Source organism: Cyclopterus lumpus, chromosome 23, assembly GCF_009769545.1.
Source record: "Cyclopterus lumpus isolate fCycLum1 chromosome 23, fCycLum1.pri, whole genome shotgun sequence".
Taxonomy (NCBI): domain Eukaryota; kingdom Metazoa; phylum Chordata; class Actinopteri; order Perciformes; family Cyclopteridae; genus Cyclopterus; species Cyclopterus lumpus.
Window position 1 is genome coordinate 13,154,303 of NC_046988.1, and position 25,254 is coordinate 13,179,556.

General features: G+C 43.9%; 1 protein-coding gene across 1 annotated transcript in view; it reads right to left on the reverse strand.

The window, feature by feature from the left end:
- Positions 1-803: 803 nt before the first annotated feature.
- cacna2d1a (calcium channel, voltage-dependent, alpha 2/delta subunit 1a) overlaps positions 804-25,254 on the reverse strand; it is a 66,446-nt gene continuing 41,995 nt past the window's right edge. Inside the window, 31 exon segments of the mRNA XM_034526126.1 lie at positions 804-1,365; positions 3,744-3,826; positions 4,461-4,573; positions 5,245-5,371; positions 6,065-6,120; positions 6,424-6,476; positions 7,529-7,681; positions 9,423-9,458; positions 9,461-9,490; positions 9,598-9,636; positions 9,718-9,785; positions 10,032-10,103; positions 10,187-10,285; positions 10,288-10,301; positions 10,712-10,774; positions 11,004-11,088; positions 12,775-12,881; positions 13,013-13,076; positions 16,248-16,262; positions 17,943-18,019; positions 18,501-18,562; positions 18,640-18,711; positions 18,800-18,871; positions 19,376-19,450; positions 19,563-19,646; positions 20,338-20,400; positions 20,833-20,922; positions 21,099-21,148; positions 21,528-21,606; positions 21,708-21,812; positions 22,295-22,456. Of these exon segments, the coding sequence (XP_034382017.1) occupies positions 1,243-1,365; positions 3,744-3,826; positions 4,461-4,573; positions 5,245-5,371; positions 6,065-6,120; positions 6,424-6,476; positions 7,529-7,681; positions 9,423-9,458; positions 9,461-9,490; positions 9,598-9,636; positions 9,718-9,785; positions 10,032-10,103; positions 10,187-10,285; positions 10,288-10,301; positions 10,712-10,774; positions 11,004-11,088; positions 12,775-12,881; positions 13,013-13,076; positions 16,248-16,262; positions 17,943-18,019; positions 18,501-18,562; positions 18,640-18,711; positions 18,800-18,871; positions 19,376-19,450; positions 19,563-19,646; positions 20,338-20,400; positions 20,833-20,922; positions 21,099-21,148; positions 21,528-21,606; positions 21,708-21,812; positions 22,295-22,456 (2,391 nt within the window). The 3' untranslated portion in view covers positions 804-1,242.

The window sequence follows — 25,254 nt, forward strand, 5'->3', positions numbered from 1 at the left end:
CATGCTATTCATTCAAATAAATAGTCAAACCAATAAATACTACACGTCTTTCCACTCGGTAGTCCACGGTCGACCGAGCTGAAGGGATCATCCGAGTCACACGGTCCACATGGCACTAGAGATGTGGTCCACTGAGCATGCAGAGGACCCAGCCAGGCTTCACCCTGATTGGTTAATGCGCACTATGGCAACAACGCTTTAATTGGGGGGGGGGGGGGGGGGGGGGGGGGGGGGGGGGGGGGGGGGGGGGGGGGGGGGGGGGGGGGATCCAGATAATGTACGACTCTCGATCAAGATGCTCTAGCCACAACGATAAAAACGTACACTTGGAAGCAGGCCCCGTGGCAGTCGAAAAGGGGTCGTGTTTCTGGGCATTGGCCATAACAATGAACAATGATATCCACACACTGCATGATACAGTATCTACACTGAAAAGAACAATGAGGAGAAAGTAAAGACCTGTGTGCATCTGTCGGGGCACACCGTGTGAACATGTCCCGCGTTTAGTGCAATCTAAAAAAACAGAGACGGCGTCACGTTCAGCAAACCCAAAAGGAGGCAAAACGAAGGGCACGAGAGGTTGGGAAGTAAAGATTTGGCATCTCTTACTGCAATTTTGGCCGAATTCTCTATCGCGGTAAACAATAATACCTAATATAGCTAGTCACTGCAAATTGGTTCGAAAAAATAAATTACACGCTCGCAACAAGGCAGCGCTGATCCTGAACTGCTCAACATCTTTAATAAACAGTCAGATCCCCCCCCCCCCATCCCCCACATCACAATGATTTTAAACCCTCTGATAATATAAGGCAGTTCGATTGATATCGTCAATGACATTAATCCAGAGAAAGTTCAGAAGTCGCCAATCCACATGAATCTCCTTGTTCTTCTGATCTCAGCTGGCGGGGACGATTGAAGACATGAGCGGTCGCGACGGTTGAGGTCTTTCAAAGTTCTATCTTCCAATTAACATTTCTTTCAACACTGCACCCGGTGAAATTCACGTGGCTGAAAACCCCTGAAAATGAAGGTATCAAAAGGAGGAACTGACGAGATGTGGGGCTCACAGGTTTTGGTTTTGTTGGTTTTACGAGTGCTTCTCATCAGGTGTTCGTCATTTTGGTGGCAGCGTTGCATGCTGGTTGCCATTTTGGAGATATCAGAGGGAGAGAGAGAGAGAGAGAGAGAGAGAGAGAGCCGCGAGAGAGAGAGAGCAGGTGTGATGAGGATTTTCAGAGGTCATGATGGGATGGTATGGGGTCTGGAGCTAGTCAAAACCCAGAGCAGAACCAGCTGAAGGGCCACCATCAGCCAAAGTGAGGGTCTCAGGCCGGACGCCCCGCCACAGTCAGGGTCCTCCTCCTGGAGTGGAAAGGAAAAGAAGTGAAGTTACATATTTATTTATTTTTTAAAGACAACACACTGAAGAGTTCAAACCCCCCTTCCCTCGAATGCAGATCGTCTAATCCCGATACGCACAGCGGTGTGCAGAGCGATTCCCCAAAAAGACATTCAATACATTTAGATGAGGGGGTTAAAGGTTGCATCCAAATAAGCTACATTTTTGACTAGCATCCATATACTTAAAACCCAGTTTGAACTAATTGCAATACAATGTTGCTATTTTTATTTTCATGCCCTTTCTATGGATTATTGACTGTTGAGGATGCTGATTTATTTATTATTTTATTAATGTAGCCGTTGCTCTGGTAGCTGCGCCTACGGTGTATGAATGTTAGTTAGTCCTGATGTGGCACCTTAGCCCCTCCCATCAGTGTATGAATGGGTGCATGATGTCATGTAGTGTTAAAGCGCTCTACAAGTACAGGTCCATTTACCATTACCAAGTGTACTTAAGATCCTTTTGCAGGATGTTTAACGTTAGCTGGAAAACATAAAGAAATTGACAATTTTTGACCAGTTCTTGGAACTGACGTCAGAAAAAAAAAAAATGAAAGCTTTGAAAATGTCACTTTTAAACTTTGAGTTGTCTGAAACAAAAAAAAAAATGGATCGGATACTCACACTCTGTTTTTTTAGCATCTGGTGAGGTACAAGGGAAAGAATGTCTTCCCTTGATATGTTTTCGGAGCGGAAAAGAGCCGAGACTCATTAAAGGAGACGCACAAAACGTCTCGATGCAAACGAGAAGCGAGAGGCCTGTCTCAGCTATAGCGTCTGGCTACATCCACAATCAGATGTCCCACAGATATAGACATAGGAGTTTATGCCTGAGACTGACGATGATGGATGGGGAAAGATACAAAGAGCACGGCTTAAAGTTCAAAGTCAGGTGAGATGGAGAAAAACGTTGGCGAGAGGCAAGAAACAGACTGGGAGGTAAGTTAGTGGGGGGCGGGGGGGGGGGGTTGAAGACAGATGCTGGTAGAAAATAAGACAGAGTGACAAGGTGGGGAAGATAAGGGTTGGAAAACAATGGGAAAAGACACACCGACGTGGAACAAAGCAGAAACAGTCAGAGATGTAAAAAAAGAATAGAAACACCAGGAGAAAGAGTGTGAAAGCCGAGAATGAATGTCGGATAAGGGTAAAAAAAAAAAAAAAAAGAATGAAAAGAGAAAGTTAGCAGTGTGGGGGACTGACCCGGAGACCGCACTATGAACAGTGGCAGCAGTAACATGAGCAGAGAGGAGGCCAATGGGAGCCATGGCGCTCCTTCGGCACACGGCCTCATCCTAACCATCAACAGCCAATCACAGAGCAGGAAACAGAGGAAACAGAGAGAAAAGAGAGAAGTCATGCAGCAAAACGATTCCACATAAGTTAGCAAGATGTTAGAAAGCGAACGTGAGCAGAGGGGGGCATGAAGCTTAGCGTTTAGACAATGGTAGTACGAGACGAGACACAAGAGTGAGAGCAGAGTGTGTGTGTGTGTGTGATGTTTTAGTGTGTGTGTTGCGAGCGAGCAAAACATAAGAGTTCATTCATAAAGCTGACACGTTAGTTAGCTTAGTGATTCAAAGTTGAGCAACAACCAATCTGTTAGTCTTTGCACACATGAAGCTTGAGGGGGATTGCAGCCAAACAAAAAAGAAGGAAATAACGTGTAAAATATATTAGTGATGGGAAAAGATGCCGTGGGGAGAATTTCCGCACTGAAATATTGTTTCCATATCAGGAGTGCAGCTTAAGGATTTTGGGCTCTTTAAAAAAAAGAATATGCCTGCCGAAATCCTTCAGTCCTTTTTTTTATTGGTCCATAATATATTGGTTGTTGCTACCCCTTATTTTCCTGCTCAAAATATTCAAGTTGAATTTCCAATTGTTTGTCCCGATTTATTAGTCAGTTTGATTTGTCGTCATTCTCTATATTCTCAGTTTAAAGCTGTTCTAATCAATAATGTATAATAATGTATAATGTGAAAGGGGGGGGGGTCGATTGAAGTGAGGAACCACAAAGCTCCTAGAAGTTCTGGCTGAAGACTCGGTCCCGGAAGCTGTAACCAAACCTCGATTGTTTTGGATGATGAACTCAAAATGAAACCCCAGAAACAGTAGCCTCGAGCCTTTAATTTGAAAAAGGCTTTTCTTCCCATTTCAGGATGCAATTCTTCTGCCAAACGTCTTTAATTCTCGAGAGACTAATAAAAGCATCAATGGTCTCACAGTTTGGCCGACACGGAGCACCCCCCCCCCCCCCCCCTCCCCCCCCCCCCCTGCGATGGAATCGTACAGTTGAAATCGGTCTCATCCCTGATGTCTGACGAAAAGCCACTTACGTGTTCGTTGTTGTCGAAACAGACCGCGGGCCCTTTCCTGTACCGAGGGTTCTGGGCCAGTTCACAGGGATTAGGACCGTTAGCTGGACGAGTGACGTCAGGAACATAACAATGGGTATTCTGCGTTAGTAAAAAAAAAAAAAAAGCAACGACAGGAAACAATCTGGAAAGTTAATCCGAACATAATATTTTGATTACGGTCGGGCAAGAAAATACTATATATATATATATATATATATATATATATATATATATATATATATATATATATCGGTATTACTGTCCAGATCAAACAAATCCAGTAAAATTAAAAAGTTGGAACTCATTACATCAGCGTTTGTTGCCGTTATTCTTTTCGAGCATTGTGTTCTCCAAGAGGCTTTAAATCTATAATCGACCACATCCCTGTGTGTTTGACAGAGCACACTAGATTTGTTTGTGAGCTATCCAGCAGAAGCTTCCCGCACACCCGCCATCTGCTTTACAGACACAGCGGGGAGAAACGCAACGCAGGCGCATCTGTTGGCCAAATTGTGAAATGTCATTTATTGGGGGACTATTCGCTCGTTGTTACGGCTACGGGATTTAGCCGATGAGGGGTACGGTAATTACTGGCGATCAGCGTCTCTATCTTGCCTAAAACACGAGCTTCTTGAAAACATCTGTTCACTGAATCAAATGTACATGTTCTCTGCCAGATGAAGGGTAAAAGGATACACTGCTGTTCGTCCTGTATTAACGGCTTGGTGTCACAGGACGAGCAGGTGAGTTTCGCATCAGCGATGATGAAGACCAGGTTCGTCTTGGGCAGCTTTTCGGCGTGGTAGAGTCTAGAGAGACACGAGGGAGGTTGTAGAACACATGGTGCTTGAGTCCAGGAAAGGTGGAGATACAGTTTAGTTTGTGCAGGATTGTACCAGAAAGTAATGAAAGGAAGTAACGCGTTTTTGACCGAGCGACACTCTAGAAACCCTCCGGATGGCTCAATCAGGTCTCCAGACTGCTTTGCTTCCTTAAGGGGACACAGACCTTCTGTGCCACCTTGCTGTCCTCCAGGACCTTTACTGAAACCCACATGTCGCTGGTGCACAAATTATTTTCTCTGCCTTTTTTTTTTTTAATAGCGCTCGTTAAAGAGAAACGTATGTGCGGCTAATGTGCGGGGGGGGGGGGGGGCCGCTGCGCGGCATGCGGGCAGGCACTCCATTAGTCGGCGCGAGGGGGCCTTAAAAAAAAAAATGGTGTACGTAGACACACGTTTGCACAACCACACGGGGGAATATGCCAAGAAGGTGGTCCTCCACGCTAGTGACTTGACTTCACCTTCATGGCATGTGACTTTTTACAGCCCCTCTCTTAGTGCCGCCTCTCGGGACTTCATTTGTGTCTCGTGGATGCAAACGAATCAGGCGTGGGAGGAGTGTGTTTGAACCGTAATTACACTCTCACGATATGCCTCGTGAGTAGCTTGAGAAGGTGTTTTTAAGAATTTTCTTTTTACCTGGTGCAGTTTTCACAGTCAATTGTGCCTCTGAAAGACAGGTTGTTGGTCTCAAAGTAATACTGAGTTTGCTCTGTGATGCAGACCTCTTTGAGCATGGCGTCTGACATTTCGTCATCCATCTCGGCTGTGGAAGTACACACAAACACGTTGACGTTTATTCATGTTAACGCATAAAACCATTAAAGTGCGATATCGTTGAAAGACCAAAACAATAAACTGAAAGACACTAAAACACCCTGTTGGAGCCTGGAGGGGAACTAACGATGATACACAGTCTTTTCCTCCACAGTCGATATGAAAAACTTTTATGAGTGCAGTCTTAATGATCTCCATTTGTTAGAACCATAGATCTGTAGTGGTGCAGAATGGCAATACGAAATCCATGCAACTTAATTGTACATGTCGAATGCATTAAGTCAGAGCTCTACACACAGGTACAAAGGGGTCTCTCTGTCACATACTGTAAATCCATAAATCCCAAAAGTGTCATGGAGAAATAACAAAAAAACTAACCGCTGAACAAACCAATGAACATCTTGTACACATAAAACATATTGCACACTCAAACTCCTCTGAAGAAAAAAAAGGAGTTTTCAACAGTTTTTATCAACTCGTTATCATCAACTCCGCTACATATATTTTTGGGCACGCGTTGAGCATTTCCCCAGAATTCAAGATTCTGTTTCAAGAAACAGTTTGAATAAATAATAGTGTTAAATATCTTTTAAGGACCTTGTCGAAGTAAACGTTAACACCCACTTCGTTTCCATAATGAGACCATTTGCTCAATGATCGTGTCAAATTGATAGGAACTCACCTGCGTCTAGGAAATTGGGAAATGTGATGCTGACCAGTAACTGTTGCAGTATTGACCTAAGAGCAAAAACCCAGGGATGAAAAACATGTCTGGATTCATTGTTACACAATCCACAATAAATCATTTGTGTAAATATGCTAATGCAACAATAAATCAAGGGAAGATTTTGCGGTATGTGCCGACTGTCCTGGGAACAATTAAGCTATTAAACAGATGCTATGTGTCCTTTTTGGAGAAAAAAAAACAAATCCTTGCCTGCTTTCCATTAGGATCTGAGTCTAAATACTGGCTTTTATCGTATATATTTTTGTTATCAAGCATTTTGAATGCCAACCATATCATAAAAAGTTCAGACTCACCAGGCTGCGGCGGTTGCAAACCACCCTAAATTCAAAATATCTGCAATTGTGGGCTGAGGGGGAGGGGGGGAACAGAAAAATGAGGATTAATATCAGAGAAAGACGTTTTTAAAAAAAAAAGAAAGAAAAAAGGCCAGTAAGGACATTTCATCTTGTTCCCTCTCGGAGGAAATTACAACGCGATCCTCCTCAACAGATGCAAGCGTAAATATGTGAACAGAGAGCTAGTGAGAAAACAAAGTAGCACACGCTTTGAATAAGAGGCCCCCGACATGCTGCTTTGATTAAGGTTAGCATGCAAGGGCCTTGTTTTGGCGAAATGAGTGTTGCATCCTTTCTCTTGAAAGGTGATGGCGTGTGGAGTCATCAAGGAGGACCTAACTAATCATGTCAGAGGCATCGCCGCCTGTCTTTGATCACAAGATTACTGAAACTTTTCATCTTACTCCGTCTCACATTAGCGTGTTGTAAACATTTGTGTTGCGTGTCGGGAAAGTCATGTGGTTTCACTTGTTAGCGCAGGTAATTGTAGCATCTGTAAATACCTACTGCATACTTTACTCTCCCCTCTTAGCTAGCGTCTTATTGACGCTATCTTTTTAGCGTCTAAATTCATCAGCGCCCGCTGACGTCTGCAGACAGTTTGCATCATTTCATTTGCAAAGTTGTTCGTTTTGCAAGTGATGAAAACCAGTTCCTCTTTCTACATCACTCGGTGTGTGTTAGCCAAAGCACGCTGGACCACCTAATCCTGTTCCTGGACCTGCAAACTCCCACTCTAACGCTTTCACCATACCCTCTGCTTCCCTTCTCCTCGGCTCTATCCAGATTTATGGCTCCCTGGTGAGTGAACGTTCGTGCGTGTGCGTGTGTGTGTGTGTATCTGTGTGTGATCATTTGGAAGTGTGTGAGCTGGCAGGTATGGTTACAAATGGCCGTATGTGTACTTGTATGGTAAATGAGTAAATGTAAATGTGTGGCTATCGACATGTGTGAACATGTTGAAGTGTGGGTGTGCACACGTGGGTGGCTTTGTGTGTGTGTCTGTGTGTGTGTGTGTGTGTGTGTGTGTGTGTGTGAATGGTCTCTGGCTTATGTAACTCACCACGTAGACGGATCGCAGGCCTGCAGCCGCCTTGCTCTCTTTCTCAGGGTCACAGAGCGACTGGTAGTCGAAAGTCTTCTTAAAGGTGAACAGGGACGAGTTGAGCAGGTTCACCATGAGGATCGGGTCGATGCCACCGAAGAAACGTCCAATCTAAGGACCATCCAAATGTTTATTTAAAGGCAATTGCGTAGCATTGATTGGAAGAAATCGATGACCGCATTTAAATAACGCACCTTCACATATTGCACATGCATTCCTTCATTTTTGGAGGACTGCTGGGCCATGGTTTTCCCCCCTTGATTTTGTTCACTAATACTATATTTCCAGATTTGTGAGTTGATTATACAGAAATCTGTTTAGGAGTATGTTGCATGTAAGTCCAGCATCACCTAAAATAATAAAGATCTTATAATTAAGTTTGGACACATGGGCCTGAGGAATTACGTCGTTATTATGTCGGTCCGTTGGGGAAGTATTCATAGTTTCCATAGCAACATGAGAGAGCTATCCATCATCTAACTTTGTAGCACAAAAGCGAATAAGTGTATTTCTCAAAATGTAAACAAAATATTCCTTTAAGAAGAGATTTTTAAATGTTAAAATAAAAAAAGTCTTATTCCTTAATACAGTAAAGGAGTCACAAATAAAAATACCGGACTTCACAAACAGATATTTATTAGAATTAGAAATTAATATACAAGACTACTAGTGTGCAACTAACTTCACAATTTCACAGCGGAAATGTTCAAAGGGTTATCTTAAATATACCTTTTAAATGCTAATGTCAATGCCTGAGGGTTTCTGCAATACTTTACATTTACAGAGTACTTAAAACACTTTAATACGTTCATCCACGATTGTTAAATCTATGTAAAACACATGCACCAAAACAATCAAGGATGCGCAAACTCCGTAAATCACATTCAAACCAGGATGATGGACTTCAGTATAATCTGATTAACACAATCCACCAGGCAGCCATAAATTTCCACGAAGGGGAAGTCGTTTGTCCCGGCAGGTGTGACACGGCCGCGTGCTCAGGAGTGTTTAAGTACTTGTGTCCAGGAGGGAGTTTGTACAGTAAGCAGTACTCATCTATTTGTGTGTGTGTGTGTGTGTGTGTGTGTGTGCTGAAAGGTGTGCATGTGTGCGCGCGTGTGCATGAGGAAATGCAAACTATCCTTTTTCCTTCCCCCTTTGTAAGGTCACCGTTAACAAGCCGTTCCTCCAACATATCCATTCCTTTTTAGTCTAACAGCCAAAGGATGTATAAATCTTCCAATCTATACGGTAAAGGGAGCCGTCTCTCCTTTTCCCCGTGCAGTAAAACAAATAATGAATTAACAGTCACAGCCCTGTTGGCTGCAGACTCCCCGAGGGTTTCGGAGAAAGAAAAGGAACCAAAGACATAAAGTGGGAGAGAAAGTGGGAAGCTTACAGAGCGAGAAACTCCTGCCTCCTGTAGGAAATATGATTGAGGCACACAGCCCTCTCCAAACAAGGCCTCGGGTCCCTGCCTGGGTTTAAGTGCTGCTGCCAAACATCAGAGGGCCACTGATTTATCCAGCGCACACCCAGGCCTGATTAAGAAGGAGCCGGGGCCGCATGAAAAAACATTTACTCAGACATCAGCAGGTCTCCTGCGATTAGCATTTAGCATTTTAGCGTTAGGGTCAGGTTAGAAAAAAACGGTACGCATACCTGTACGTGCGTTTTGTGTCTGTAAAGATGAAGATTATTAACCTGGAAGTTCATGGTTAGCAATGGCACAAAAAAAACCAACTCAAAATTGAATGTTGGCTTTATCAATAATTGACATTTGTAGCCATTATTAACCTTATTTTGAAAGTGTTAGGCGTTTTGTGAGTGAGAATAAAATGCGGAGGCCCACCTGATCGATATGTTCATCTCTATTCGACATCACCAGGGAAGCCCCCCGTCGTCCAGAATGACACAGTTCTACATACTGGAATCACACAGAGGTTTAAATCAACGTTGCGTCCCCTCGTTGGCTTTATCGAAACGATAATAGCTGGAAACTTGCAACATGCGATTGAGCCTCTCACCACATCGTTACGCTGACAGCCACAGATCTCATCATTGCACTGGAAATACAGGAAAAAAAGTCATTAAAAAGTGTGTGTCCGTGTGCATATACGCGTATCATGCAGATGGAATCCACTCACGTTGATCTTCTGCGTGGTGTTGATGAAGCTCGCCATCCAGGCACTGATGTCCAGCTTCACACCGACCACTGGGATCAAACACCAAAGAACAGACACACGAGATCATGTTGGAACTCTGCAAAACTTTACTTTTGTGACCTTTGAAAATGCAAAACTTGGCCAGGGATCGCAGGAGACCGGACAATTTGATATTTGGTGGGTGTGTGTGTACATGTCAGAGGGAGAGGGACAAATGAGGAATAGCGGTCTGTGTGTGTGTGTCAGAAGACGGACAGTAAAAGTAAAAATGTGTGTGTGTGTGTGCGTGTCCTTACCGGCGGGTTTGAGTATGATTCCGTCAATGTTAAGGTTTACCGCTTTGCTCACCAGGATGGCGTCCTCACTCGCTGCAAGAGGAAGAATAACACTGAGCGCACTGAGACCCAGTAAAACACACACCTGTCACACACTCACGCTGGCTTTTACGTACTGTTCTCTCTGGAGAGGTAGGGCGTCGGAGTGAAGATGTACAGATCGTTGTCCACACTTCGCTTATAAAAACTCGACTCGTAAGTCTCAGCTTCTTCTCCCAGTACAGCCCGGCACTGTTGAACACGTTTACACAAAGCAACACACCAGAAGATTAGCGGGTGGAAGGAAGCCCCGAGGTGCGGATTAGTACCTAAGAACGGCACGCTCCACCATGTTTTGCTGTCAAAAACGGTCATTATGCGCTCCGTGCATGAATGTAACGAGAGAGAGACGCAGGCATGACAATGAGGCTTTCAATTTACCAGTTAATCTCCATTCCAAGCCTCATTTATAGTCATTTTTGTGGTGGTCGCTGGCCTGTTTTTTCTCAAATGACAATGGATGGAGGAAGGAATGTTCAAAAATAATATCTATAGAACATAAAGCACTTTGTGGATAAGCTGCAGGTTCCCTAGCAGACCACATCATAATGCTTTATCAGATACACACTTGCCCCCTATGCTCCTCGCCGGCTTAAAAGTACCTTTTGGGGTAGACCCGCGTGATCCCTCCATCAGTGGCAACAAATCTGGCCAAGACACCGTGCCTGACAAGCAGAGAAGATAAAGCGATTACAAAAAAACAAAACTGGAATATGCTTTATGCTTGCATGACGTTTACTGGCTGAAATACTTGAACCATCTGTGTTCAATTTCCACTTGGACATTCATTACAAAACGCCAAGTAACAAAAAAAATCGATGCTACGTTTTCCTTTATGTTTTGCTGGATCGTTTTTGATGATAACGTCATGCAAAATGTCAGTTCTTCACTCACCTGCATGTCGGTTGCTTTCCAATGCTGATCAGAGACGAGGTGATGCCAGCATCCAGGAGCAACCGGTTCACCAGCTCCACGTTACCTAAACAGCAAAACATCACTTGAGCCTGAACTGTAAGGTACCGCATCTTGAATTACATTTGTGTGTTAGAAAGGAAATGATGAACTCTCAAATGCATGGAGTAGCATTTAATAGCCAACTAAGGAACATTGGAATATATAAACATTGACATTACCATTTTAGGCATCCAAAAAATTAAACGCAAATTGGGAGTGCAATGTGGGAATTAGCACCAATTGCAATCGAAGTTGAAGAAACAAAAAAAAATAATAATAATATTTGACCAGAAGAAGTAGTTCTGTGAATAAAAAGGGTTGTATCTCGGACTCAAAATGGAAGTCACAGAAAGTACGATGAAGGTGTAGGTGGTGGTTGTCTTGGTGTAGGTTGTAACACACATTTTTTTTTTCGAGACCGCATGAACAAAAATAACAAGCGATAAAAAAGCCGCTCGCCCGTTTTTTTTTTCTCCTTTTGGCACTGCCAGCCACTTTGAACTCTTACGACGGACCCACTTCAGTCCACTAACATCGAGGCTCGTCGCTGTGCCCCCCCCCCCCCACCCCCACACACACCCTCCCCAAAACCTTTATGGACACACCACACACATCAGAGAAAAAGCTGGTGTAACACTTTATCCCCCCCCCCCCCCCCCCCCTACTCCACCTTCCCTCCTCGTGCGGTGGTTTTCATTAGGGATCCTTTATTAAAGGCAGCCCAGGAATTCCTAATTGTACTTCAACTTCTTCGCCACTGCAGTGGCTTAACCAAGTAAAGCGTGTAACGATACTCAGGCCGCCAATAGTCCACATGGGCCGCCTGAACTCCCCGTGGACTCTATTTAAACCAGCAGCTAATAACGGGGAAAGTAGTATTTCAATTGGGTACAAAGTTTTTATCGCGTTGATCACGTCGAAGATGTTTGAACCAAGTTCTCAAACTGTAAAACGTCCACACAAAAAAAAAAAAAAAATTAAAGGAGATCTTTTTATAAATGCCCGGGGACCTTCTGTTTAACTCAATGGGCGACAAAAAAAAAATCAATGCGCGTACGCAAGAAATGGAAAAGGATGTTAATGCGTCGGTCAGATGTTTAGGAGAAGGTCCACCGGCCCCTGATTTGTGTTTTATTGCTCCTCTCGTGCTCCTGGCTGACGTTGTCCTGCTCTTTCTCACAAACACACGGTAATTGGATGAGGTCGAGCGGCTATAGGTGGGGTGTGGAAGGCATATTACTGGTGAATATTGTGTGTGTGTGTGTCTTGTGTGCGAGCTCGTGCGCGCGTGTGTGTGTCACATCTAAGCCGGCGTGGCTCACACATGTGCACTCAGGCGTGTGATGGTCAGACTTTTAGAGTTAGCATCAAATGGGTAACACGAACACAGGGGTTCCACATCACAAAGCTTTGCCCGGTCATGCACACCAAACCATCGAGCCAGACTTGTATTTCAAACTGCAAAGAGAGACCTTCGGGAATAGGTTTCGGGGGGTTGGCGCTCTTCCATTAAATGTTCAATGCACACCTCAATATCAAGCCAGATGGCTGAGATTCATTCACATGTACACACTACTGGCAAATGCGGTGACGCTGCGCAGCTCTTTTGAGATGTAAATACTGTGAGAGTGTACCATGAGATCGAGATAAAAACGCCTCACCAGGAAGAAGGTTTTTCTCAGATCACATTCCCTCATTTTGTGATACTCACACATGGGGTTGTTTGGAGTCTTTGTGTCGATGTAATCGTTGAACTCAATGAGGAACTCCGTGTTGTTTTTGTTCTTGTCCGGCGGCTTTAAGTCCTTGCAGTAAACCCTGTGGGGAAACAAAAAAAGCGTTGAAATTGTACCTCTGTGCCACGTTCTAGTCGCCGGTCGTCGTGAAAAAACATCTTTTTTCTAATGGTTGGGGAAAAATCGAAAAATAAACTATACGTGCCGGCTTACCTCGGTGCGATAAACGTGTAGCCATATTCATCAAACTTGTCCGCCATCAGGCTTTCAGAAACTGGTGAGAGGTGTAAAGTATTATTGATCTTCCTCTCGTGCAGGTTAATATCACACTTACGTTAATCCAAAAATAATCATCGCGCGCAGCTGAGATATAGTGCTCCACAGGTGTAGAATGTAACACCTGTTGAATATGTAACGGTGCATTAATAAGAGAAACCTCCTGAAATGAGATTCCATCACTGAGCACCGTCATCGCTCCACATATGCAACATGGCCACATGCCTTGAATTTCACTCTTATGCTTAATATATTTAGTCAAATGCAAAGTTGAATGGGGTTGGCACTCACAAAGACAAAATAGGGAAAAAAAACAAAAGCTATATTTACCACTTAAAATCATAAAACAAATGTCTAACTGAAGCTGAATCTGTGGACGGTTTTTACACCGCGTGTAAATGACACACTGTAAAGAACACGCTCTTGCGCACACATCAGGTATAAATAAGAAGGTACCAGACATGCTTTAGGGCCAACAAGGCTCACAAACAAGAGGAAAGACATGAAAGTAAAAAGAAAAAAAAGGAGAAAATATACTTGCCATCTTTCCCTGGAGTGGAAATAAATCCCAGCAGAGAGAAAGTGAGCGGACGAGAGAATCATCCCCCCGGGGAGGTAAAGACAAGAGGGGGAAGAATTGTGGGGGGGGGGGGGGGGGGGGGGGGGGAGGAAAGACAGGGTAAACCACAGGGGTCAAAGGTGACACAATATTTATTCAGAGAGCGAGTCCTGAATAGAAATATTGCAAACGGTCGTAGGCCGCTGGATGTAAATGGAGAACACAAAGAGTGGACTTTTAAAGATGTGGTCAGGCGTATTTTTAAAGTGCGTGATTTAGATGTGTGTCCTGAGCGTTAGGATTACCATGCTTTTGGTGGTGGTGGTGGGGAGAGGGGGGGGGGGGGGGACGACGACGACGACACAGCAAATCTGTGGCGTTACTGCACATGAGAGTAAAATCAACCCCGGCTCATAACCTCGACGTTCCTTTGACGTTCTCCAAAAGCGTTGTCACGTCGACCAGTTGATCACGCTGCACGGCAACGTTTCTCATGACGACATGCCGCTGCTCCTCGTCCTCTTTCAGTGGTCACGATCAGGGGGGGGGGGGGGGGGGGGGGGGGGGAATAATTGCACCCATGTGTTTTTTTGTTCTTTTGATATTCGGTCACCACTTACCAATCCAACGGAGTGTTTAGTAATGATGGATAGCACGGAGATTCGGGGAGTGACGACTGCTTATATTTCATGCACTCTCTGAGGCCTGTTTCACACTGACGATGACACTCCTGCCCCCCCCCCCCCCCTCCCTTTTTGTGAATAACTGAATCAGTGCAATATCTAAGACATGCAGCTATAATCCATCTAAATGTGGATGGATTTCAGCATGAATCAAATCTCACGCACGGCGACGCCGACTTCGCAAAATCTACGTGGGAGGGTGGGGGGAAACAGAATAAAGCAGACATAAAATTGGGCTTCGGGTTTCAAGTTAAGCCACAGAGGGGCTTCAACGTGTTCCGCGGAGAGTTTTGATTCAACGACCGCAAAACAAAGACGAGAGGACGGACGACAAAAAGCGCACAGAAGGACGAACGGAGGAGACGAAGCCCAGTGTGTTAAAAGGGGATCCTGAGTGTGTTCAAAGGGGATCCTGAGTGGGTTAAAAGGGGATCCTGAGTGTGTTCAAAGGGGATCCTGAGTGGGTTAAAAGGGGATCCTGAGTTTGTTAAAAGGGGATCCTGAGTGGGTTAAAAGGGGATCCTGAGTGGGTTAAAAGGGGATCCTGAGTGGGTTAAAAGGGGATCCTGAGTTTGTTAAAAGGGGATCCTGAGTGTGATAAAAGGGGATCCTGAGTGTGTTAAAAGGGGATCCTGAGTGTGTTAAAAGGGGATCCTGAGTGTGATAAAAGGGGATCCTGAGTTTGTTAAAAGGGGATCCTGAGTTTGTTAAAAGGGGATCCTGAGTGGGTTAAAAGGGGATCCCGAGTGTGTTAAAAGGGGATCCTGTGTGTGTTAAAAGGGGATCCTGAGTGTGTTAAAAGGGGATCCTGAGTTTGTTAAAAGGGGATCCTGAGTGTGTTAAAAGGGGATCCTGAGTTTGTTAAAGGGGATCCTGAGTGGGTTATAAGGGGATCCTGAGTGGGTTAAAAGGGATCCCGAGTGTGTTAAAAGGGGATCCTGAGTGTGTTAAAAGGGATCCTGAGTGTGTTGAAAGGGGATCCTGAGTGGGTTGAAAGGGGATCCTGAGTGTGTTGAAAGGGGATCCTGAGTTTGTTAAAAGGGGATCCTGAGTGTGTTAAAAGGGGATCCTGAGTTTGTTAAAAGGGGATCCTGAGTGGGTTATAAGGGGATCCTGAGTGGGTTAAAAGGGGATCCCGAGTGTGTTAAAAGGGGATCCTGAGTGTGTTAAAAGGGGATCCTGAGTGTGTTGAAAGGGGATCCTGAGTGGGTTAAAAGGGGATCCTGAGTGTGTTGAAAGGGGATCCTGAGTGTGTTAAAAGGGGATCCTGAGTGGGTTAAAAGGGGATCCTGAGTGGGTTAAAAGGGGATCCTGAGTGTGTTAAAAGGGGATCCCGAGTGTGTTGAAAGGGGATCCTGAGTGGGTTAAAAGGGGATCCTGAGTGTGTTAAAAGGGGATCCTGTCTTTCGTTAGGACTTATTTAACATGGTTGTAAAACTCAAAAGTGAGTCAAGGAGAGAAAGCTAAAGAAAACACGGCGACTCGGTGTTTTTTTTTGGGTGCAGACTCACCGCTTTCCCCTTTATGGCTTCACCTTTTTAATAATGCAAACACACCCTGTCCTCTGTTCTTCCTGCTACAGTTTAGTGCCAAAACCACATCTGAGGGCCATTGGAGCAGGTGGGGGGGGGGGGGGGGGGGGGGTCAAATGCATGGATCACACAGCTGCGACGCGCTGTGTGGGCGCGCGTCGCATGCGAAGCCTTCTGAGAGCGGGCGGGCCCCCCGGGCTTGATTCAGTGCAACAGGATTGTCGTTATTAATCAGAAGCCACTAAATGAAGAAAAACAGAAAGACAAAGTGCTCCTGCGTTTTTGTTTTTTTTACGAGTCCGCTGCGCCGCACAGGATGAACCGATCGGAGGCGACGTTACGTCCACATTTATGAAAAGAGGACCGGGGGTTTAGGAGGTAAAGCGCAGGAGGAGAATACTTGCCCAAAAACGCTGCAGGGGTGGGGGGTGGGGGGTGGGGGGGGGGGGGGGATGGGGCGGGGGCGGAGTCCAACACACCAGGGAATGGTCAGGAGTTGAGGAGGCAGGAGGAAGGGGGGGGGGGGGGGGGGGGGGATACAAAGATGAGGAGAGGAAACAGGGGGAATTGGAAAAGAGAGCAGGAAAGGAAATAAGCCAACAAGGTCACCCACAATATTTTATTCAATTGAATAAGAATATTGGATACATATGTACGAAAACATTGAGTTTAGGACGCTTACGATGTACCGTCTGTGTGTGTGTGTGTGTGTGTGTGTGTGTGTGTGTGTGTGTGTGTGTGTGTGTGTGTGTGTAAATGACGAGGCAGTGGGGGAAGAAAACTTGTTCATGAAGTCATATTAGTCACAAAAGGGGTCTTAATTAGATTATCCATTATTATATCCATCACTGGGCTTCCAGGCTTTTTTCGCATTAATTACAACTATTTTACACACATTTTTCTACCAATAGTCTGCTATTTGTGTGAAAATCAAATTGCAGATTTTTCTTCTTCTTACCTTTGTATTGTTATTACAACATCATTCACTCTCTCCGTAAGCGAGTGTACGGACACAATCAAGATGTCAGCCGCAAACCCGACAAACCAGTTCTCAGTAAAGAAAATGACCAAAATCATATAATCTTTTTAAATCAATGTTCGTGTCCACCGGTCTCATTTTTCATTGCGTCTCCATCAGCCAACGACAATATCTCCCGTCATTTGAACATGCGTAAAGCATCAACGAATAGAAACTGGTTCACGACCGCACTTAATTAAGCTCGGCGAGCAAAAAAATAAATAAAAATGTAGGCGATGAAATGTTCACTTTGATGGATTACCAATGTCATGAAGAGGTTCAAGTCTCCGCCGGTTGAATTTCCCAGCTCTATAATAATGAGTGCGGCCAATTTGGTGGGAAATTATATTCCTAATGTATAATGTGGACCAGTAAGACAGGGACGGCTCCGTCTGCACACACACACACACACACACACACACACACACACGTATACACACTATAAAACTGTCCTTTGTGTAACTCTATGAGTCAATTTCATCTTTTTACTAGTGGGAACAGACAGCACTCAAAGAGACACGAGATGACAGCACCACATATGGAACCTCTGTTCTACTGTATGTGTCCAATAGGCTTGATCATGAACACATTCAAACAGCCAATTGAACACACACACACACACACACACACACACACACACACGCACACACACACACACACACACACAGAGAGCGAGTTGATGACGTGTGAAAGGGGATACTGGAGCCACTCGTCCCGCTGTCTGGCGACAAAAAAGCTTTTCGAGCGGCACCGCAACCGAGTGTGTGCGTTGCCGTAGCGACGCAAGAGGCGAGGGCACGCAGGGGGCCGCAGGGGGCCGCAGTCGATGCGACTTTTCGCATGTACACACTGTTGTGCATGGGGGTCACTGTACGTGATGGATGGGAGCCATAAGCTGAGGCACGAGTGCTTCTCCGCCTTTACACAGACAGCAATAATGTCCTCAGAGAAAATTAGCAATACTTTTTCAAGCAGCAACATTGTGTCTACTTTCTGTATTAATGGACGGTAAATGTTACAGAGTGGAAAACCTAAGAATGGAACAAGCGACTAAACGGATTTAGATGGCACTTACATTTTGCCTGGGTGATGGTGTCGGCGATTTTGGCCTTGATGTAATGCATACTGTAGTCAGGAAGGACCAGAGCCAGGCTGAGAGAAGACACACACACACACACACACACACACACACACACACACACACACAATATCATAACATGGGTATTATGACTAAACATATATCGTATCGCCTTATAGTAAAATAAAAATGTATAGCTGATTTTATTTTTCACTGCATTGCTGACTCAAGCGAGCATAATCTTAACATAATCTTACGTAACCAACCGATTCACATGTAAAAACACACGGTAACTCTTTGTTTTGGGAAGAAAAATCATCCCGGCATATCTTTCAGTAAGTTCTGCTGAATTTCTGCCCCTCGTGTCTTCACTAGATCTTTCTAAAGTGCGCCTGGACTTTGTCCTGAACTTAAGACCACAGTCCAAAGAACAACTTTGCAAAACGGTGTCAGTGCAAAGCGTCTGGACTTCCTCTGTGTGCAAGTGTGTAGTTTTTTTTTTTTTTTTGAAAAGTACTTGACGCATGGATTTATCACTTATCAGATGATATTTACCTGTAATCTGTCCCCTTCACTGGAGCGAAGGTGTACGTCCTCTGACCCACGTCGATGTAGCGCTTTGAGGGCAACAGATTGGTCAGTACACATTACAGGTCCTTGGCAAAGTGTTTACGCCCTTTCAAAATAAAATTACCTCATCTTGTGATTTCACCAATGTGGACATTGTGTAATTCCCCGTTTGACCGTCGATCATTTGTTTTCTGATCTGTTGACATATCAACGAAACAAACCAATATTTTTTTCTGATATGACCTCATGGAATCATAAGTCTTTAAAGTATGTCTTTTCCAAACCTCCACTTTGAACGGATTCTCCAGCTCTGCATCCAAGAAGTCCAGCGTTACAGATTCATGAAACTTGGCAGTCTACATGGAAACGCAAGCAAATATTATAATGTATATGAGTGGGCTCTGACTAATAAAAGGAGAACAATTAAGAAGTAAACATCAGCCGTTCATATTCTGTCTCCAGGAATATAAATATTGACTCTGACTCTTTGAAAGCTGTAAACATCTGTGACCGACGTGTGCATATGCGATTTACAAGAGTTTACGTCTCAAAGGTCATTGAGAAAACATCTTGCCAGAGAGAGACGCTGCGCTGCGTCATTTTAATGCTAAAACAATATTTAAAAAAAAAAAGGTACATTCTGCAAAAATGTCGTGATAGGAATTCCTTGAGGGGTTCGCAAAAGACAATAATCGTTATGTGTTCTCAGTCTGAAAAAGACATGAATGTCATGTTTAACTTCCCCCCGGTTTGACCAATATTAATGTGCAACTAATGTGTTTTAGCGAGACGGACAGGACTGTCTGTCGGAAAGGAAAACATCTGGTTGCTCTGAATTACAGTTGAGTGATTTGTCTTACCCGTGGCAGGAGATTAGGATGGAGCAGCACATATCCATTGGGGTCAATGGCAAAGTAGTAGCCGTTTGGTCCAAACTACACGGAGAGGGGGAATATACAGAGAAAGTAAAGATGCCAAATATAGAATCTGCTGTGTAAATAGGCTGCTTTTGTGTATGTGTTTTATTTATGCAGCGTGTGCTTTTACAGTAAACCGAGGCGTCAGTCTCTTGATATCTTCCAGGGAGACATCAATGGCCATGACCCCCAAGATGAGCTGGTTTTGAGATTTCTGAGAGAGAGAGAGAAAACAAAGAAGAGGAAGTCAGGGGGTAGAAAGAGCCACAGCGAGACCCACTTCAGTTGACCTGTTGTTTCTTTCTGGATGAGTCGAGTCCCACTGTGCACTCTGAACGAGTTCACGGACAAAAAAAAAATGGGGCGCAATAGAAATCTGGACAGCCTCATTCCCCAAAAGCTTTACATGCCGCCATGAGTCACTGACAAGGCATTTCCCAGCCTTTCGTCTTCAGCCATAGCGGAGGTGAACCCCCGAGTCCTTCGAGGTAGACATGTAACCTCATCTTGAAGCGCTTAGCTACCGGATCATTTGTCTCTCTGATCTGCGTTTTTTTTTTTTTTATCTCTTTTTTTTTGTTGCCTTCGTGGCATGCTAGAGCGTCTTCCTGTGGAGGCACGTGGGAGAGATCCGAGGGACCTCGGCGTCAACAAAGGATACGAGAAGAAGAGCCACAAGAAAAGAGGAGGTTTTGAAAAGTCAAGGATGAGACGATGATCGAGTAGCATTCATGTTGTGTGTATGCGTTTTTTTCTTCTTTTTTTTGTGTCGTCTGGTAAACATTACAGCGTGTCACAAAACAGTAGACTTAAAAGGCGTCAAAGTGTCAGATGTACAGTACGTGTTGCCTTCGATTAAGTCATAGACTGTGTCTATACGATAAATGAGTGCATTTTGTTTATACCTTCGAGCCCGTGTTGGTCTTGTTGAAGACGGGCAGAGTGCCGGTGATGACCAGGCCGAGCTCCTGGAAGACATGCAACACATTGATTAGCTATCGGCAAATGTAGGTCAATCTGTGACATCATTATAACCTCCTGGTGTTTTTTATCGATGTCTCTCAATAATCATTAAAAAAAAAAAACCATTAACCAGCAGCAGCTTGAAGAAATAAGCTGTTCGCCGTCACACAAAATGATCTTATCAGGGGTGGGGAGGGAAACGAATGACAACACCCAAACTATTTGGCTCCGTTTACCCGACTGGTTTCTTATCTACGCCTGAATCTTCATCTTGACAGGAGCCGGTTATCTGGAATTCTTCAACTGACAGAAACCCGGTTTTCTTTTCCTTTGAATTTCTTGTTTTTTTTTTCGCCACGTAATGCGTTTGGTAATTACATATGAGTGTGTGTGTGTGTGTGTGTGTGTGTGTGTGTGTGTAATCACACATGGCGTACCAGTGCATCCAGGTAGACGTTGGTCCACTGAACCTGCTTGGCCCTTCTGTCAGCCTTCACCATCGGCCGGCCCAAAACATCCAGGTACTCCTGCAAAGAAGAATGAGAGACGGGGCCGCAGGGTTTTATTCATCACATGCACATCGGTCACTCCGCCACAAGAGGGCGCCATGCACAACTGGTAAAGTAAGCTAGGGAGAATAAAGGAGCAACCACACATGAGCATAAATAAGAGTAATTTGGGTTGGGTTGTAATTTGAGTTTACCTGAGTGTTGATCCTGATGGCACCTATAGATGGGATCTCATAATAGTACCCTGAGACAAAGATATAAGCTTATTATAGTATTCATTGTGACATTTAATTTCAATGGACTTAACAGCTCAAATGGACAAATAAGCACATTTTAACAACACTATTCATATTCATCTACTATTGTAATGTTATTCTGGAGTGTTTTTGATCATTGTGTGCTCACAAGAACCTAAATATTGTGTATTTGTGTTCACCAGCTGGTCATAATTGAAAAAAATAGTCCAGTTTTTCTTGTCCGTTTACAAAAAAATGTATTAATGTGGAAAGAAAAGTGTTTGTTTGTGTTAGTTTGGATCCCAGTTGGGGCCCTCTATATTATTTTAATCATCTTCATCCTACCGAAGGATACACATTGTGATGATGTCTAGTGAAACCTGGCACCTTTATTAGCGCAGGCCATCCACTGTATTGGTCCTTTGTCGTAGTTGTGTTGACCTACTGAAAATGTAAAGATGCGCACCTGTGAGGAGCAAAAAAATAAATAAAAAAGAGTAAAACAAATTGAATATGGTGCAAAAACTGTTGTGTAGTTTTGGCTCTTTGAACATTTTACAGCCTCACCGCTTGCTTGGGGTTGTATTTCTGAAAGATCTCCTCCGCCCTCTCTTCTCCTCCGTCAGTGAAGAGCATGATGATCTTGTTGCAGTTGGCCCTTGACACATTCATCTTGGGGGATAACAAAAGATTTGTATTTTAACCACTATTTAACGGAAAAATATTGTTGTTAGGAGCAGTAACAATAATTCAAGGCTTCTTGTAATGGCCTATTTATGCATATGCAGACGATGACAAGGGAAACGTGAGCTCTTGCAACAAAAAAAAAGAAATCTGCAATGCCCGAAAAAAACACAAGAGTACGCCATATACTTACTCCTTAAATTAGGATACCATTGGGATTCCTATGTTCCACCATTATTGTCACAATTGAACCAAAAATGCTGAATTAAATGGACATAACTGATATCAGACGAGAAGAAGAGGCTTTCGTCGACGTTACCATCCCTACCATGAACGCACACACACACACACACACACACACACACACACACACACACACACACACACACACTCCTACGACCCTTATGCTATTCAGATAGCACGGGGGAAAAAAAAATATTCCACCACGCACGCCCACGCCGACACTTTACCTGCGCGAGCTGCTCAAAGGCCAGCTCGAAGCCGCCTCTGTAGTTGGTGGTACCCTTGGCTGTGATGTTCTGCACGGCGTCTTTCAGCATCCTCTTGTTGCGGACGTTGGCCTGCACCAGGTTGGCGAAGCACGCCGCCGCGTACATGGCCTTGTCATTGAACTGGAGGGAAGAGGGAAGGAGGGATGATGGGAAGTGGAGGGAAGGCACTTGCACATATTTTTCTGTTAAATATGCGGCCTGTTTTTTTTTCTTTTTCTCTTTGTCGCGCGGTGTCCCCTAAAACATATTGGGCTCGGCTTAAGATAAAGGTATTTTTTAGGACGTGAATTAAAATGTATTCCATTTTACATCAAATTAAAAATAACTATTGGTTAAAATGTTGTAACTTTAATGACTTCAAGTTCTTGGCTCTTGCAAAAAAATTTGTCATGTGTGAAATTAAATCAGTCTTAATCAAAAATCTGCACAGACCGAAGGGAGCTATAGGAGCAGAAGGAAGGATTGGCAGGAGAGCAGGTAGGGATGTGAAAACAGTGGCATAAGGAGGTAAACAAAAACAAAAACAAAAACAAAGAGCTTGATTATGGAGGGATTATGCCGAAGAGACAGACAATACTCTGACTGGTTACATCACAATTACGCAGCTCTACACGTAAAGCAGGTTAATATTGGTGAATCGTTAATGTAGAGGCACAGATGGGACCCTCTCAATTCATGCACACACACACACACACAAACTTATACACACACACACACACACACACACACACACACACACACACACACACACACACACACACACACACACACACACACACACACACACACACACACACACACACACAACCTATGGAGAACTGGGACATGGATCATTAATACCCAACATCTGTTTTAGCCAAGACTGCAGCTTTGCAATCATGATATATGTGGGAAAAAAAAAACACATTAACACGCACACGCGCACACGCACACACACACGGTCCACAAACACTGGTTACAAGTCTTCCTTAACATCAACAAGTCGAGGTGGAATTCTATTACATACAAAAGCTTACACAAACGGGTGAGAAGAGAGTGCAGGTGGCACTTTAAAGAGACTTAAACTTCGTGATCATCGAGCACAATGACCAAGGGTAGAAGTCATTCTGAGATGTGAGTGAGTTGCCACAGCAACCGTTAGTATAATAGAGCGCAAAGTAGCCCGAATGTACCAGGGGCATCTCGGCCACGATAACAGCAAAGTTATCTTCTGAGGTCATGCAAAACTAAGAGAACAAGGACCGCCAAAGCAGAGGACACTTTTATTCACACGGGGGTTATGTTTTACACCAAAGGACGCTGCAGCTCACAGTGACTGTTTCCACTTATTCATGTTGCCAAGACATCGGTCCTTGAAAAAGATTCACGCCTACACACAAAACAATACGAAGCAGTGTGCGTTAGAACTTCTGACTGATATGAAATATATCTTAAAATATCTCAGACGCCGTGATAAAAGCTCAGGAGAAGGCATGTTTTTTTTTTTTATATACGTTTGTGTATATAAAAAGAAATACCTTAAATAAGTCACTATCGCTTCGTCTTCTTTTAAAGCCCTATACCTTTTAAGTGCATAAAGGATCACCAAACAGATATATGATTTATTCTGTATATATATTCACTCTGAAGACACAGAGCAACGTTTTGCTTTAGTGGGGGATTCATCCAGAAATACATGAATTAATTTACTACGCTACTCTATTATAAAAGGTTGTCACAGATTGTAGCCTACCTTCATAAACACTTTAAAATGCTCATGAAGGGCTACACACTGAGCTGGATGCCTTCAATATACTCATGACACCGCCGCCTTATTCAATTAACATCAAAAGCCCTTTCACGAAAAGTCCAAACAAGAAACATAAACCATTGTTGTATTAAGGGGAGTGAAAGAAAATGTAATTTAATGGTTCATCTGGAATGCAAACTCTAAAAAAAAAAAATCATTAATTCACCGTCCCATTAGAAGGACAATAAGGATTAAGGAGGATATATCAGATAGAGCACATCAAAGAAACTGGAGGGAGATATTTTTTAAATGTGCATCTTTACTAACTTTATACCTTTTTGGGCAATATTATCTACATTCTGTAAGAGCAGAGACAATACACAGAGTTAAACTGCTGCTTTTAGTCTTTCTTATTCTTTCTTTTTTTTTTTATCCGATTGGATAAAGAATAAAATGTCGACGACCTTCTTTTGTTTGTTTCAATGTAATGTTTTTCTTCACTCTTAAAGTGTCCTGTGTGTGAATAGCTAACAGCGTTAGCTGACGCACTCTCGCTCATTAGGTGAAGGACGCCAGTTTCATGGTTGCCTGGCAACAATATAAAGAGGTAGATTTTAGTTTTTTTTTTTTTTTTTGCCTGATCGCTCCATCAGGCAAAACATACTTGGAATCGTCTCTGATGCTTTTCAGACAAGGGGACAGGTGGTGGAGGGGGCGCTACATTCCCACTCGGGATCAGCGGCCACCCCACAAAATGGCCGCCATGGGCCGACGCTACATCTCCCAGACTGCCTTGTCACTGCAGGTGCTTAAGGCAGGTGCTTAAGAGGAGGAGCTGGACAGGCAGTACAGCAAAGGACAGCCATGAGGAGGAAAGGAGGACCCCGGACTACGAAGAGGAGGACCCCGTAACCTGGATTTGGATTTGTTTAAGGAACTACTTTCTCCTCCGGGACGCTTTATGTTTATTTATGGACTTTTTTTAAACCTTCCCCTTTAATTTAAACCTTCTGATTGTGCCTGTTTTTCCCTACAGGCACAATTTTCCCCCATATATATATATATATATGCACGCACACACACACATTCTTTGAGTCAGATAAACGAGCACACGAGAATGCATGCATGCATGCATCCATGCACATCTGCAGCCATACTACAGATCCATCCATGTGCGGTGCATGAAGTC